Source organism: Notamacropus eugenii, chromosome 3 (genome assembly GCF_028372415.1).
Source record: "Notamacropus eugenii isolate mMacEug1 chromosome 3, mMacEug1.pri_v2, whole genome shotgun sequence".
In the NCBI taxonomy this organism is placed as follows: domain Eukaryota; kingdom Metazoa; phylum Chordata; class Mammalia; order Diprotodontia; family Macropodidae; genus Notamacropus; species Notamacropus eugenii.
In genome coordinates this window covers 154,385,859-154,402,589 of record NC_092874.1, presented here as the reverse complement: position 1 = coordinate 154,402,589, position 16,731 = coordinate 154,385,859, and the positions used below count along the sequence as shown (strand labels likewise).

Sequence of the window (16,731 nt, the reverse complement as noted above, 5' to 3'; positions counted from 1 at the left end):
TAAAAAAAAAGTCACACACCCTAGATTTTGAACCCTTGGTCAAGGGTAATGTTTCCTAAGCAGAATGTTCCGGAAACTCTGCATTGCTCTATTTTCTCACTTTGTACTTGGACACCTCTAAATTGAAAGGCAGAGAGGATGCTGTCCCACTCACATAATCATTGCCATGCTTGAATTTATCATTACAGAGAATGACCTGGCCACGACTTGCAGATATACAAAGTATGCCCAGCTGAACTTCTCTAGCTATAAATGAGTGTTTGAAGTTCATTAGACTGACATCAAGTACTCTGTGCTTTGGAAGCCTTGGTTAGTCCTTACTTAGGGTCTGCCCAATCAACTGAACAAAGCAATCCTTGGCACTAAATAAGCACTTACTAGATGTTTCTTTTAATTCATTTATCTATTAAGCACCTTATGCTGCTAATTAAGCAAACATTTATAAAGTACCTACTATGCGTTGGGTACAGTGCATGTTATTATATGAGGAACAACAAAAAAGCCAACCAGCATGCTTATTTCTTTACAAAAAGGAAGCTATTTTCCTTGAGTCTGAAGAAAGTAAAAGAGGTCACTATCAGTAGCTGAGAAACATAAATCTGCGTACAAAAAAAGCATTGGACTAATGGGGATGATGATGGTCTTATTCAGTAGGTTGAGGGATTTAAATAATAAATAAATAAAACAAATAAATTTAATTAGGTGGTCAGCCTTGTTTGATCTGGGAAAAGTTTGCCAGGGCAAAATGAGAACTCATCTCTCTTGGAGATTCTAGGGAAAAAAATGTCAGGTATTGTAATGACAGTTGCTCATCCCATGCACAAAATGTATAAATAGTGGTAATTAGGTTTGTGATACCCATTACTTAGAAGGAAGACTTAGAAGGATAGTGGGTATGCCGCCTTGAGATCTAAAGAAAGAATGACAGGTAAAACTGTGGGCTTTAGAACATTATTATATATCCTCCAGACAATCAGAAATGGTAGTAGGATTTGAAAATAATGTAGCCTTAAAAACACATTTAATTTTTTTTCCTTTAGCTAAGGATAAGAAATAGTAAGCTGTAGGAACATATCCTCAATGATCTTTTCCATAATTATAATATTTCCAGAGCACCTGCCTTCCATCACTGTCTCCCACATTGGGGAAGTGGGAGTGAGAACATCTTTTTGATGATTAGAATTCACTTGCACTGTTGGAAAGCAAATATTGTTCCCATACTCCAGATGTTATTTCCAAGTGTTTTGCTCTACTCTGATTTCTTCTATTGACTTCACAGAAAAATAAATGTCTATCATCCTTAGACATTTACATGAAATGGGGGCTGGAAGGGGGGAGAAGGGGGAGATAGAGTTAAAAGCCTGGATCAGAAAGTTACTGAAGCCTATAGAACAAATGGCAAAGAATTTACTATGAGAAGAGTTGGACGGATGTGTTAAGTATTATATTAGGTGCTGGGAATAGAAAGAAAAAAAATGTTTAAAGCTTTGCCTACCCTCAAGAAACTTACATTTTAATTGGGAGGGGGTGGGGGAACAATTTATTAGGAAATGTGTAAAATCTATTTCTCCATTCAGCTACTAAAGGAGTTTACTTAGAATATGGGTCTGATCATGTTACTTCTCTCCTTCCCCCACTCAGTAAATCCAGTGACTTTCAATAATCTCCAGGAAGAAACGCAAAATGCTCTGCTTGGTTTTCAAAGCCCTGAATCACTTATCCCCCTCATATCTTTCTAGTTTCCTTTTATTTCCTTGTCAAAAGGCTGCACCTGAGGACCTAGAAAGCCGCATGTGGCCTCGAGGCTGCAGGTTCCCCACTCCTGGGGCCCTTACAGGACCTAACTCATAGTAGGTTCTTAATAAATATTTGTTGAATTATTGAAATACCAGATACATGAAAATGCATACAAAGAAGATGGAAGGTAACCTTAAAAGAAGGATGCTCTGGGTGGTGGATGTAATAGGGATGGTGGGGGAAAAGGCAGGGAAAGTCAAGAGTAAATCCTGGATGCCTCTGAAATAAACCTCACATGACTTAGCTTTATCTGATTCTTTGGCTCTTCCTAGTATTCATTTTAAACTTAGTGGAAGAGGCCCCACCAGTCACTGAGCCAGCTCCTCCTCCTGGCTCTGCCACAACCACTTAAGACCTTCCAAAATTATAGTCCTCTGGACACAGGGAGTTCACACCTCCTTCTGAATCAGCCTCCATTCAGGAAGATTGTGGGTTGCAGCCACTGGCCCCACATGCTACAATCTCACAATAGTCCGACTTTTTTTTGTTTGTTTTAAAACAAAACATTTCCTACACACTAGGATTAATAGTAACAGTCCCATTTTTATCTTTATTGATATATGCATATGTATATGTGTGTATTACACGTGTACTCAGACACATACACAAATTTAAAGCTTAATAGTTTAAAACTTCATTAAGACTTTTGGAACACCCTGTACATATACGTGTGCATGGATGTGTATGTATTACATAAGGCTTGAAAACTTGGGCCTTCAATACTCCAGAGAGACAAAGATATGATAGAAAGATAGAAAAATGATAGATGAATGGATAGGTGGGTGGATGAATGGATGGATGGATGGATGAATGGATGAATGGATGAACCTCAGAATCTCAGATCTTTGCTGAGATTTTCTCAGTTACTTCAGTCCAAAATCACTCAAAGTACTCTAGAGTATTAAGTCCAAGCATTGCTAAGTTTTTAATTGATAATCAGCACTAGTGTTGCTGGTAACTGGCATCCTAAATCCTTGCTGATATCCTTCAATTCAGGCCAACTTCCACGCACATGAAAAGGTGGCCCCTCTCTTACTGCTGTCTCCTACCCAGCAGCTACAGTGGTATTTTCTCAAGCATATAAGAAAAAACTTCTGCTTTTTTTCTGGGTCATTCTCAAGGATCTTCCAAATCAAGTTAGATTCTGTATCAGCAAAGATGCATTGTGACTTTCGATCAATGCATGTTCACATGGTCTACTGCTCTTTTGGTGAATTAAGCCAAGTGTACTGTTAGAATGGAATGCAATAAAATGGTATTACTCAACTACCTGCAAGGACATTGTCTATTTTGTGCATTGGCATCCTCCCAGATAATCCCTTCACCCAGTTAGTGCACATTCAAAAGGTGAAAAATAATCTTAATGTGATAATAAGCCAAACTCTATCTAGGGAGGTGAATCTATAGGGGAAAAAAAAAAATCAAACTATTATATAACTTTGACTTCAAAGTCAAATAGAATTCATGCCAAACCCTAATTTTCCAATGTTTTGTATTAACCATGACACTGTACCTCGCCATTAACACAGGCAATTAGTAGCTTACTTTGTTTCCATTGGTTTGCACCTAAAAGAGATTGTGTGGCATAGTAAGCAGGGCTCTGAACTTGGAGAAGGAAAGTCCTGGATTTGAATGCTAATTCAAATGCTAGCTGTGTGATCCTGGGCAAGTCAAAAACCTCTTTGTACTTCACTTTCATCATCTAAAAAATGGCCTCACTTCTAGCTCTGAATTTATGATCCTATAAGAAACAGTAAAAAGGGGCTGGAGGTTGATTTTCTAAATAAACAAGATATCCTGTTAGTTTCTGTGTGAAATAAATTGTCTTTCCTCTCCAGGCTTCAGTTTCCTTACCTGTAAAAATAACTTGAACTAGTTAATCTCTACTATCCCATCCATCTCTAAATTAAAGATTCTATCTCAAATTTAAGACTCTTTCATAAAGATGTAGATTGTTACAAGCACATATATGTTGTACCACGGAAATATAAAAGGCAATATCTTTTGAACATTTAAAGCAGAAAGGGGATTACAAAAATTCCCAATGGCGTTGCTATCTATGCTGGCCCCTATATCACCCATTTGTGAGATAACAGATTTATTAGAGTTAATATTATATAGTGAGAAAGAGTAATCCATTAAGCAACACGCATTTTATTAAGCCCCCATCTCCAAGGTTTTTCTAAGCATAAAATTTGAAATAGCATTTTTAAAGTATTTTGCCAACCTTAAAGAACCATATAAAGACAAGTCATAAAGTCATTCTTATTTCAGTGTATTATCATACAATCTCCCAGTTAATTCAAGACAAAGTTCTCTAATACTAAGTTTTTCTGGACTGGAAAAAACATGCTCTTTCCCTCTTGAAGTTATTTCGTATTGTTGAAATATTCTGCATTTACTTGTCTTTGTGCTTGTTATTTCCCCAGTAGTTAGTCAGGAAGTCCAGAGTGACCTTGGGCAAGTCACTTAACATAGTTTAGCCTGGGTTTCCTCATGTATAAAACAAGGTTGTTGTCAGGATATTATGAGGTAAACCACATAAAACTCTCTGCAAACATTAATGGGCTATATAAATTCTAGATTTTTCTATTCCTTACATAAACCTATTCTTTAATAATCTTATGGAAGCCAAAGGCCATTAGCTTCCTGTCTTTGTATCCCCCAGAATAAAGCACATCTTGCACATAGATTAAAAAAAAAATGTTTATTGATCTAAACGGAAACTTTTGAATATTAAGCTTTTTTTCTTTTTAATATGACTGGACTCCTTTAGTTGGACCAAGAGGATAATAGCAATTTCACAAAAATAAAATATGAACAATGGAATTTGTTCTACTGTAACTTAAAAGCATATAGCATCTCAACAGTCAAGAAGACTCTTTCTAGAAAGAAATTTGACACACACAGGGACAAATGACAGTCAGTTTAATTCCAAGTGTTGAATACAGGCATTTGCATAACTAAGCATCTAACTCAAAGAGTATTTAAATAATTCTCTTCTCTTTGTGAAGGCTCCCAGTAGGTGCCTGGACAGCTTGCTGGGTCTCAAGGCAGGGTTTAAATTATGCAACACACAAAAGGCATTTCTCGCCTCTGTTAGGGTTAAATACCAAAATGAGATCTGTTGAAAAGAGCTAATTTTAAATAATCATGCATTACAAATACCTTTCCAAGGGACTCAGACAGAGTCATCCACATCTGTTGAGGGCAATTTCAGTGTACTCCCACCAAATATTGGTTTTTTTTAGTAAATTAACATAGATCAGTCTCAGTGAGTTAATAAAACTGTGAAGGGACTATCTAGTCTGAAAGGAAAAAAGTCCTGGTGTGTTTTTCTTTTTGTAATAAATCTCAACTTTTTCTTAGAACTTAATATTTTATTCCTCCTTGTTTCAATATCAATATTAGGCATTTAACTTTTGTGAGATTATTAAATTCTCATTATACAAAACATTATCTTTCTTCCCCTTACTCGGCATCCTATGACAGCTCTCTGTACTTAAATCTCTGGGTGACTTATTGTGGATTGTTGCCATGGCAATAAGCAGTCAGCTAGAGAGCTAAGCACTCTATATATTCATGGTCACAACAGGAGAGAACATTCTCCTTTTCAGTGGCCCTATAATGGTTAGTACCAGGCATTTTCCCTTTGGGAGAAATTAGAAGCTCCCAATCTATGACACCTTGACTTCACACACCAAAGCAGCTGGAAATGTTTGAGTGGTTTATATGCTTATTTGGGGTAGGGTTTTTCTTTGCTTTTGCATGTATTATGATGGTGACTAGAATATAGAAACATCCATAGAATGAGAGGCTCCCAAATTCTAAAAGCTGAAAAATCAGTGAATTAATACTCTTCTCCCTTCTTTAATTATATGCTTCTAATAATATCTTATTTGATATGTATGCAGAGTACAGTCCCAGCCTGTTTAACTCTTTTGATTAATTGTTCAAAAACACAGCAACACATGAAATAGTTGTAAACATGGAAATAATGTGGGAGAACATAAACTCTTTGAGAACAGGGATCATTACTATTCCCCCCAACATCTAGCATCATGTCTTAGACCTAGTGCACAAGAAATGTCTTTGGTTTGGGTTTTTTTTTTTTAATTATATTAAGAAGGAACTGAGAATAGGGAAGGAAGAAATACGGATATGGATGGGACCTATGATTTCACTCCTAGATGTGGAAATCGCCTCTACCAGTTCAATCTGTCATCTATTCTGCAAATTGTTCATATAGAGTTGTCTAGAACAGTGATGACAGATTCAAATAGATATAAATAAGTACAAGCAAGGTTCCCTGGGGGCCACATATTGTCTTAGTTTTAAAATAACATATTATCAATATTTTATTCTGTATTTATTTTGTAAAATATTTCCCAATTACATTAATCTGGTTCAGCCTCATAGCACTCTTATTTGACACCTCTGCTCTAAAAAGTGACTGGCCCATGGTGACAACCAGGATGCATCAGAGAGAGAGCTTGAACCCATTGGTCCTCATTGAAAACAAAAGATCAACTACCATCAGGTGTAATAAAATCTAGCTTATTAGGATACAATTACATGGAATAGCTATTTTTAAAATACATGTAGATCCCTAGGAAAATGTCACATGATATATCCAGTGATCTATGAATTGTATTAATCTTTTTTTTAACCAATAAATAATGGGACATTATGCTATCCCTGGTCTATACATTAAAAATTGTAGTCATTATGTCATTATGAACTGAGAGTAAACTATTAGTAAACTATTAACATTGTTCAGATAGAGCTGTCATTTTGATTTTAAATACTTAAATTCTTAGACGAAAATATCTATTGTGTCTGCTAAATAGAAAATATCCTATTTCTTTTAATTTCTTTGGAATAGGGAGCTTTCAGATGAAAAAACTCTCTCTTCCAGTGCGGTGTCACCTATGCTGTAACTTTAGAGTTTTAGTGAGTTGACTCACAGTTTAAGAAGCAGAGAAGGGGTCTCAAGCAGAAAAAGTTTAAGAAGCCTTATCCTAGAGCATTATTTTACTTACTCTATAATAGTGAAAGGATTGAAGAAGCCTTGCACTCTTCTTTTATAATTATGTTTGAAGATCGTCAAGCTTCTCTCCCCTTCAAGTCCTCAGATACCCAACTAATCCACTATTCTGATGTGTTTAGTTATAGGTCAGAAGTAAAAGCAAGGCAAGATGTGAAACCAGACATCCGACAGCCTCCATTTACAGACTATAGGCAGCCAGCCACAGACTACAGACAACCCCCACTGGACTACAGGCACCCCCCGGGAGTGGATTATCAGCAGCCACCACCCTTGGACTATAGGCAACCGCCTCTGTTGGACTACAGGCAACATTCTCCAGATACGAGGCAATATCCTCTATCAGATTACAGGCAACCCCAGGTAATTTGTGCATAGTAGCCACTGGATAAATACTTTTTGAATTGGATTCAAATGGATAAAGAAAAATATATGAATGTAAGAAAGAAAGAAATCAAGAAACAAAGAAATGATGATGATGATGATGATGATGATGATGATGATGATGATGATGATGATGATGATGGAAGCATTTACTGAATGCCAAGAAGATAATAGAAAGCTGGAAGGAAGCAAGGCAGCTTTGAAAGTTGCACGTTGAAGTTATAGATTTTAAAAGAAAAGCAAGCTAGACTTAAGAGAAATTCAAGGTGTCATGTACAGTGTCCTTCTCTGGTCTGTCTTGTATACAGAAATGCTCATTTTATTTCATATTTAAGTTAAGAATTTTTTTATTAAATAAGTTAGAAATCATTTTCTTTAGATTCTCTAAATCTCAGTAGATAAAGGAAAATTATGACATCAGAATTAGAAACAATGGGATTATCCATTGCCACAGTTTAGAGAATTGTTTTGTTATTATTCTCAACCCATAAATTTTCTATAGCTACCCTAAGTTAGCAAAATGATTTAAGAAAATACCAGCTATGGCTTTCTACTGCCTAGGACAGTACCCTAGGGGTACTCTGTGTCCTATTATCCCTTAATGTGTGACAATGCAGGGGTTGGAACAGGGGAAAAATGGATTAATCCTTGCTAGTAATGTGCCAGCTAATTCTTAGATAGCATAATCTCTTAACCCAGTTAAAAATGAATTTAACTGAGCCCTTAGGGCAGATGCTGAAAATTTTAGGCAAAGGAGGAATGTAGGAATTCAAAACATAGCCATTCCCAGTGTACACAAAACAATGCAATTTTTACAAATGTTTGTACTTTGTAGATGTAGAGATAGAATGGGGTAGAGGGAAAAGATTTTCAGTTGCTTCAGGAGCTATATAAAGAAAGCATATCTGTATTTAGATCAGATTACATTTTTTATCATTTGTGGGAGATTACTTTTATCCCAAAAATAAAATTTCTAGAGAAAAATCAATAAAAGGCAGCTAAAAAAACCTTGCTTGTTAACATGAAAGATCAATTATGATTTGTGTGCTTCTGTTTGATATTCTGTAATCCATGGGAACAGCAAAAGCAAAGTGCCATTAATTCTCACTTTACTAATAGATAAATCCTATAATTTTTAAACATGCATATACACACTGACACATTAACAAAGATGTCCAACAGCTGCTGAATCAGAGAGATCAAGTCAGAAGATCATGACTATATATAACATATTTACAAGTAAACTGACGTATACCAGTATTAAGGCAGCTAAACTATAGATCTTTATAGGACCCAAACAAATGTATTTTAATGGACCAAGAGTGTTTGAAGTTTGGATTTGCATTTTTTTTTCCTGATGGCCAGATTAGATGGTATCTTCTTGAACCTATTTACCATCTAGTGCAAATTAACTGTAGCAGAAAAAGAAAGACACTGTCATGGAGAGATCTCCTCTATCCATTTTCTTCCTCAACAGGATTTTGATTATTTTACTGTGGACATGGAGAAGGGAGCCAAAGGGTTTGGATTCAGTATCCGTGGAGGAAGAGAATACAAAATGGATCTGTATGTGTTGAGGTTGGCAGAAGATGGTCCAGCAATAAGGAATGGAAGAATGAGAGTAAGTAAGAACTCTTTTCTCAGAATTGCTTAGAGTGTATTCTAAGATTTATTGCTCTACTGTGTTAGAGTAGAGGTGGGTTACCTTTACAAGAAAGAAGTTCCCCTACTCAGCAGACTTTAGTACTTTTGAACTCTTTTTGTCATCATTGAGTTATATTGAGTTTTAACATTAGGTGAACCAGAAATATCAGTTCACTTAAAAACTTTATTATAATTTTACTTTGAAATAACCATTTTCATCCTATCCCTGTTTTCTCTGATTTACAGATTTAAGAAATAGACTCCATTATATCAGTAGACATAGCTTGATCCTTTGAGGTATTCTTAAATTCCAGTTCCTCTAGGTTTAGGCTAATTCTATGTAGGAATTACATTTTATTGACAATAGCAGGACCCTTTTGTTTCTTTTCATATACCTTCTTCATTGTAGATTATGCATTTATTTGTCTTAAAAGGGCAAATTAACCTAAAAAAAATCCTAAAAACCTAAAAAGATAAAAGCAAAAAATTCAAAACAACTTGAAGTGGGAAAGAGGAACATAATTGCTTTTTTGTGGTTGAGTATTTCAGCTGTCATTTAAGATTGTATCTTCTGACATTTTTTTGGCTGACATTAATCAAAAGGTTCTTCACTTCCTTGGAAATAATAACATCTCACACTTCTATAGCACTTCAGGTATTATAATGTGCTTTTCTTAAAATAACCCTGTAAGATAGTGTGCATATTAATTCAGATAATTAAAAATTAGAATAATTTCCATTTTGCTTCAGAGGTAACAGAGAAAAAGCACACTGTCCAAGGTTGCAGAGATCATGTATCAAAACTAGGTTTCAAATGTAGATCATTTGCCTCCAAGAGGACTGCTCTTTCTCTTATATCCCACTGCCTTTCTCCATTGGTAATAAATTGATGATGGAATTTCTTTAGTATTGACAAACTACTTTACCTCATCTTGGGCTTCAGTTGCCTCATTTGTAAAATAGGATGAATTGGATTAGATCACTCTGAAATCCTTTACATCTTGGACAGTCTATATTTCTGTGCTTTATCCAGCTCTTCAAGTTTTCTGTTATGTGTGTGTGTGTGTATGTGCATGCATCTATATGTATATGTATGTATGTGTGTATGCATATGTATGTATATACACATATATCATACATGTGCATACACACATAGACATGTCTATCTCTATATAGATATGTATGTGTGTATACATGTTGTATATTATATATTATGTATGTATACATATGCATGTTTATCTGTATCATATATATCTGTATATAATGCTTGAAAATAATTTAAAATATATGTACATGCATGTACATGCACTTAACTCAGGTTATCTCAAGCATGTAACAAAATGCCATAACCCAACTGGGCCAAGATTAATCTGAAATGAACTTTTCCTGATGAAGCCATCCTGGTTCTTTGACTGAATACCTAGAAAAGAAAGCAGTAAGCACCATTTTCTTTTTTTAGGATTCATAAAACACTCTTTACACAGGACAACATGGACTAGAATTTTGCCAAGAAACAGCCAGGCTCACTGACTGGAAGTTTACCCAATTGATCATCCTTCCTTTTAAAATGATACAAGCATTTCCCCTCTGCAATTGGATGGTAACTCTCCTTTTACTGTGATCTACCTCTAGCCATTGCTCCTTGGTGACATCTGCCCATTATTTTAGGTCTCTGGATGTAGTTCTTCTGGACCTGAGCTCCTCAAGGAAGCCTCATGTACCTTGGTCTTCAGCTCTGTTAATATTATGAACTATTTTTGTTCTGACATTTCTAGTCCAAAGTCCATTCTCCAAGGAAGAGAAAAGGAAAACCAAAAAAAATTGTACAGCTCTTTATACTTTATCGGTCACCCATTATCGTTATCCTATAAACGCTGAGAAGTGATTCTATCTCGTCTTTGCTACTCCTCTTTTACCCAAAATATATGTGTATCTATGTATATACGTGTGTATACTATGCATGCATATAAACTATATGTGAATAAGGATGTAGAAATATATGTAAATATGTGTTTACACATATGAAAATAAATGTGAAAATGACATAGAAAATATACATAAATATAAGAATATGTACACATACACATATAGAAAATATAGATAAAATCATTCTGAAATACCTATAGAAAATATACATAGACATATAGAAATGTATGTATACATAGATACATATATAGAAAATATAATGGAAATCAATATGGAAAATACAGAAAGGCATGTAGAAATATATGTACATATAGATAGATACATATGTAGAAAATATAGTTGAAAGTCAATGTGAAGCACGTATAGAAAAAATATATATGTAGAAATATATGTACCTAAGGATAGGTACATATAGATAAAATATAGATGAAAGTCCATGTGAAACACATATAGAAAATGTATATAGACATATAAAAATATACGTTCCTATAGATAAATAATAGAAAATATAGTGAAAATCAATGTGAACAGAAGCTATAGACACATAGAAATGTATGTACTTATGGATCGATACATATATAAAAAAATAGATGAAAGTCAAGGTGAATCACATCTAGAAAAATATATGTAGACATATAGAAATATATGTACATATAGATATACGCACATACACATGAGACAGTGTGACATAGTGGCTAGAGAGTTGACCTTGAAGCCAAGAATACATGAATTCAAATCTAGCCTTTGGTACATACTGTCTGTGTGACCTTCAGCAAATTGTTTCCCCTCTTAGTTCCATGTACATCTCTGTAAGCTGCATAGTAGGTACTAATCTGCATTCATATAATGTTTTGCCACCTGGGAGATCCCATCTCAGTAAAGTAACAAGCCCAGTCTGCATCCCTATAACTGTATGTCCATGCACACACACACACACACACACACACACACACACACCTTTCCTAATCCACAAAATAGGGAAGAGAGATCAAATGATGATCCCTAAGGACCGTAAGATCTGTCTTACATTTATTTCTTAATTCTTTATCTCCTTCTAACTCTGCGACAAAATCAGCCTATTGCTCCTAACTTGACTTTCTGTAACTAGAGAGAGGAGCATCCCCTCTATGTGGCACCATAACAAAACTGTGTATACTTCTATCCTTTCTCTTGCCCTAACCAACATAATTTCTCCAGTTTTTCACTATGGCCCAAGAGCCTTCCCACTTGTTTTATTTGCTACTACTGTCCAACATGCCACACCACTGATGCTTCTAGCAGTGTTCTCCAGTCAGAAAAAATCATGGTGGCTTTACTCATTGCGCAAACAGTAGCAAGAAACACATGAAAGCAGTGTGGTCCTACAGAAAGACCACTGACTCTGAGAATCTGCTTCTGATACTTTATACCTGTATGCCTTTCAACTTGTCACTTAATAGTCCTGGGCCTCATTTCTGACATGAGAGGATTAAACTAGATGGTCCCTTAAGTCCCTTTCAGCTCTCTAAAGGACATGACAAAATCTCTTATTTCTGTACTGGAGGGAGATTTGGATACAAATTCTGAGCAGGCCTTCTGCTATACTTTCTTGATGAATTTTATTTTGGATATTCTTCAGAGTTTGCTGCCACTAATATAAATAGGCATCATTGTTCTTTCTTAGAAATGCTTTCACGGCTGGTCACAGATTGTAAAGATTAGGGCAAGTAAACATGAGCCACTAATGACTTTAAGAGCTGTTTCTTTTTGCTAATATCTGTCCAAAAGGCATTACTATGGGGTACTTGAAGATAATATGGGTTAGTTACACTACACCTCTGGCATTTAATATTCAGGGGAAAATGTCGATACAACATAATTATAGAAGGTGAGAGGATCTCAGATGTTTCCTGGATCAATTTTTTACCAGATGATTTTAGAGTTCTGAGCTTTTTATTTTTAAAAAAGGAACTTTTAATTCATTCGTTTAATTCAGCAATCCTTTGTTAAACACCCACCTTGTCTTGGACAATATGTTAGACAGAGGATACAAAGGGAAAAAAAAGAATCCTACATTCTGTTGGAGAAAACAACCTATATGCCAAAAAATAAAAACAGAATTTATATAAAAATAGATATAAGTAATGAGTAAGTAGGTGGCACAGTGGATAGAGCGCTAAGCTGGAGCCAGAAAGACCCAAGTTCAAATCCAACCTCAGACATTTACCATCTGTGTGACCCTAGGCAAGTCACTTAACCCTGTTTGCCTCAGTTTCCTCATCTGTAAAATGAACTGGAGAAAGAAATAGCAAACCACTCCAGTAACTTTAACAAGAAAATGCACAAAAGGGGTCACAAAGAGTCAGACACAACTGAAACAACTGGACAACAGCCACAAGAAGGTATAAGTAATTTCCAGGAGTGGGCACTAGCAACTAGTGGGGAGGTCTCCTGTAGAAGGTGGAATTTAAACTAGACATTGGAAGAAGCTAGAGATTCTATGAGGTGAATCTAAGGAGGCGAGGCAGAGGTGACAGACTGTGCACAGGTACAGAGTTGGGTGATGGAGTGTCATGTATAACAAGCAGCAGCTAGGCCAGTATGGACGGAACATACAGTGTATTAACATTCGTTTGTTACCCAAACATCTTTTCAAATTTATTTGCTTTTTTTTTCACTGAAACAAATTGAATGCAGATATATGTCTTTCAACCTGACTACCAGAGCTAGCTAGGTATTAGGTGTCAGATAAAGGCAAAAAGGGACCAACTAAGGAAGATTAAATATTGTATTTATTAATGTAGGTCCAATTTACCCTTAAATTGTCATTTGTTTATTTGAACTGACCTTTTCTACCTTCCTTAAAGTGAGCAAATATATGCTCAAATCTCCAAATATAGTTAAATTGTAACAATTCACTGGAGCAAACTACTTTAAGGTTTACCAAGCACTCTCCTGAAAACAAACCTGTGAGGTCAGTAATAGTTAGAATATTTCTCTTTTACTATTCATGAAAAAAAAAATCAGAGAAGTTAAGTGAATTTTCCAGTCCCGAAACGGGGAAGTAGCAGAGCAAGAATTCAAAGCCAGACCTCCTGGCCATAAGTCCAGGGATCTTTCACAGTGACTGCAATATGGTTGTTGTTTAACGAGTGTTTATTGAATTGTATTTTTGTATACCACATTATAGGGACCCAGGATGAGTCAACATTATTCACATATCAATTCATTAGTATGTAATTAGTAATTCATTCACAAACCACTAAGTGACTTTATAATAGAATTATAAATAGAATCCTAATTAATAAATGTGCTAATTGTTTATCCCTGCTGTAGACAGCAAACTCTGTTGAGCCTGTAGTCATGACAGACAGCTTATACATAGAATACATGTAGTTAGATTCAGCTGTCACCATGAATATGTGCTTAGTATAGGATGAGTCACTACAGTAGCCATTACCACTGGGGAGAAAATAAGAAAAGGAGGTTTCTTAGAGAGTTAGAACTCCGGGAGGGAAAGTATGAGAACTGCTTATTCATGAATTAACGTTCATTCTAAAAATAGAAGAGACACCACCATTAGCCGACTTCACATAGATATTATCCTCCCTGCTGTGAATCTGAACTGATGCTTTCCTGCTGACCTCCTATACCCGGTGCTCTTGGTTTGGCCTTTTTATTCCCTTTTTGATTTTGCCTCAGAAGCCTGACTCTTACCTTTAGTGTTCCTGACTTCACTTCCTACTGGCTAGGTCTGCTTCTTTTGATAACCTAACATCCAGTATAAGTACCTCATGCCAACCTCTAATCAACCCTTTTGTAGTATTCTTGACTTAGAAACCTTACAGCGATGAACTGTATCATAGTGGTTCAGCAGAAAGGCCCAAGTCAATTGCTCTCCCATAGCAACTATAATTCATAGGCAAGTTTCCTATGGTCCTACAGGAACCCAGGAAAACGGTGGTAAATTTCATCACCCACTGACTCAATACTAGGTCCTTTGCTTGACTATCTAGAAGAATATCCATTCAAGTAGTGAAAATTACTATAATACTATTTTAGGATATGTATATATGTTTAACAGATACTTGTAGGACATGCAGTTCTTAGTAATTCCCAGTATAAAATTATAAGATTAAAGGCTCATTGGAGGCATTTATTCCAAAGCCTTATTTAAACTTCTGGAGGAGGTTTCATATTTATCTTTGTATGCCCCCCAGTACACATAATAAGTAGTTCAGGTGTGTGTGTGTGTGTATGTGTGTGTGTGTGTGTGTGTGTGTGTGTGTGTGTGTGTGTGTGTGTGTGTGTATGTGAAATGGATGGATGGCTAGGGCCACACTGGTCAAACTTTTTCACTGGTTGATATTTATTACCTTTATGACCCTAGGCAAATCACCTAAACTCTCAAGGTCTCATATGAGGAATAAAGGAAGGAAGAGTTAATCAAACGGAAAAGGAAACCCAAAACCTAATTGGGAAAACTGATCAAATGGAAAAGGAAATACAAAACCTAACTGGGAAAATTGGTCGAATGGAAAAGGAAGTACAAAAAATTAAAAGGAATAAAGGGATTGGATTCAGGGGCCTCAAAGTGCTCTTCCAACTCTAAATCTTTGATCCTATAATCTTATAAGAAGATGAAAGATAACACTCTTTAATCACTTTGGCCACCTAAAAATACAGCAAAAAATAAATTCTGATTTTTGGAAATCATAGAAAGTAAGAACTAAAAACCTAAGTCGGATCTTTGAGGCAAAATATGATGAAAATTCGTAATCATTATGGTTCAAATTGAAATGATTCGTGTTTCAGAAGGTCAAGAAGAATATTACTAATAGAGAAAAGAAACTTTTAAATATGATTATTAGAAACTATTAATGCAGTTATTCTCATGGAAATGAGGAGAATCAAATGGCAAAATTTGCCCTCATCATGACCTCTGGCATCACTACACATCCTGATGGTGAGTCATTTCAAGGATGTACCTGTCACCACTCAAGAATTGTAAAATCATATAATCTCAGAGTTGGAAGCAACCTCAGAAGCCTACTATTCCAATAAATATATGAATAGGCTCCCCTTTCTAACATATCTGACAATTCAACATTCAGCCACCACTTGAAGACCTCTAGTTATGGAAAGGAATCTCACTATGTCCAATTATGGTCCATTCTAATTATTAGGAAGTTTTTGTGTTTTTTTTCTTGGAACAAGTCAAAATCTGCCTCTGATTTCTACTCATTCATTCTTCCTGCTATTTCCCTTTGGAGAAGCAGAATCTCTTCAAATGCTTAGAGATAGCTGTTATGTGCTCCCTTCCAAATCTGTTCTTCTCCAGACTGACCATCTCTAGTTCTGCCAAATTTTCCTGGTATGGCATGGTATCAGATCTTCCTACCATATTCTAGACTTACATTTGTCTATCAGCTTCCTTTTTAAAACATGCTATCCACATCTGAAAACAGTATTTCAGATGCAATTTGACCAGGGCAGAATAGAGCAGGATTATAACTTCCTTCCTCTTAAATGGTATGGTTCTGCTAATGCAGTTCAAGGTAATTTTTTTGGCCGCCACATCATAGCATCTGTCACAGTGCTGTCACAACTCACTAAAATCTTCTTTTTCACATGAACTGTTGCTAGTCTCATCTTATCCATTCTATATGGTTAGGCAGTGCATTTTTTAATCTTAAATTGTAGCAGTCTGCATTCATTTATTAAATTTTATGTTCCTGGATACATACAGTCCCTTTGACATTTTTTCCCATCTCATTATTCACCCAATTTCCTGCACCCTCCTGTGAATCCATCCCCCTTACCCACTCCTTCCCAATTCCTCCCCACTTATATCCCCTCTGTCTCTTCCTATTCCTAGTCTTCCAAGTGCCATTGGAATCTGCATTGATTTTGTCCATTATAAGTTTATGCTTCATTACTTTAACAAAACCTTT

The 16,731-nt window shown here is 35.7% G+C and overlaps 1 protein-coding gene across 9 annotated transcripts in view; it reads left to right on the top strand.

Moving 5' to 3' along the window:
* The window catches only part of MAGI2 (membrane associated guanylate kinase, WW and PDZ domain containing 2), a 1,687,880-nt gene that overhangs the window by 1,553,538 nt on the left and 117,611 nt on the right, over positions 1–16,731 (top strand). For all 9 annotated transcript variants that reach the window (XM_072653189.1, XM_072653194.1, XM_072653195.1 and 6 more), the window contains 2 exons: positions 6,967–7,207; positions 8,706–8,849. In XM_072653189.1, the coding sequence (XP_072509290.1) occupies positions 6,967–7,207; positions 8,706–8,849 (385 nt within the window). The remainder of the gene's footprint in view (positions 1–6,966; positions 7,208–8,705; positions 8,850–16,731) is intronic.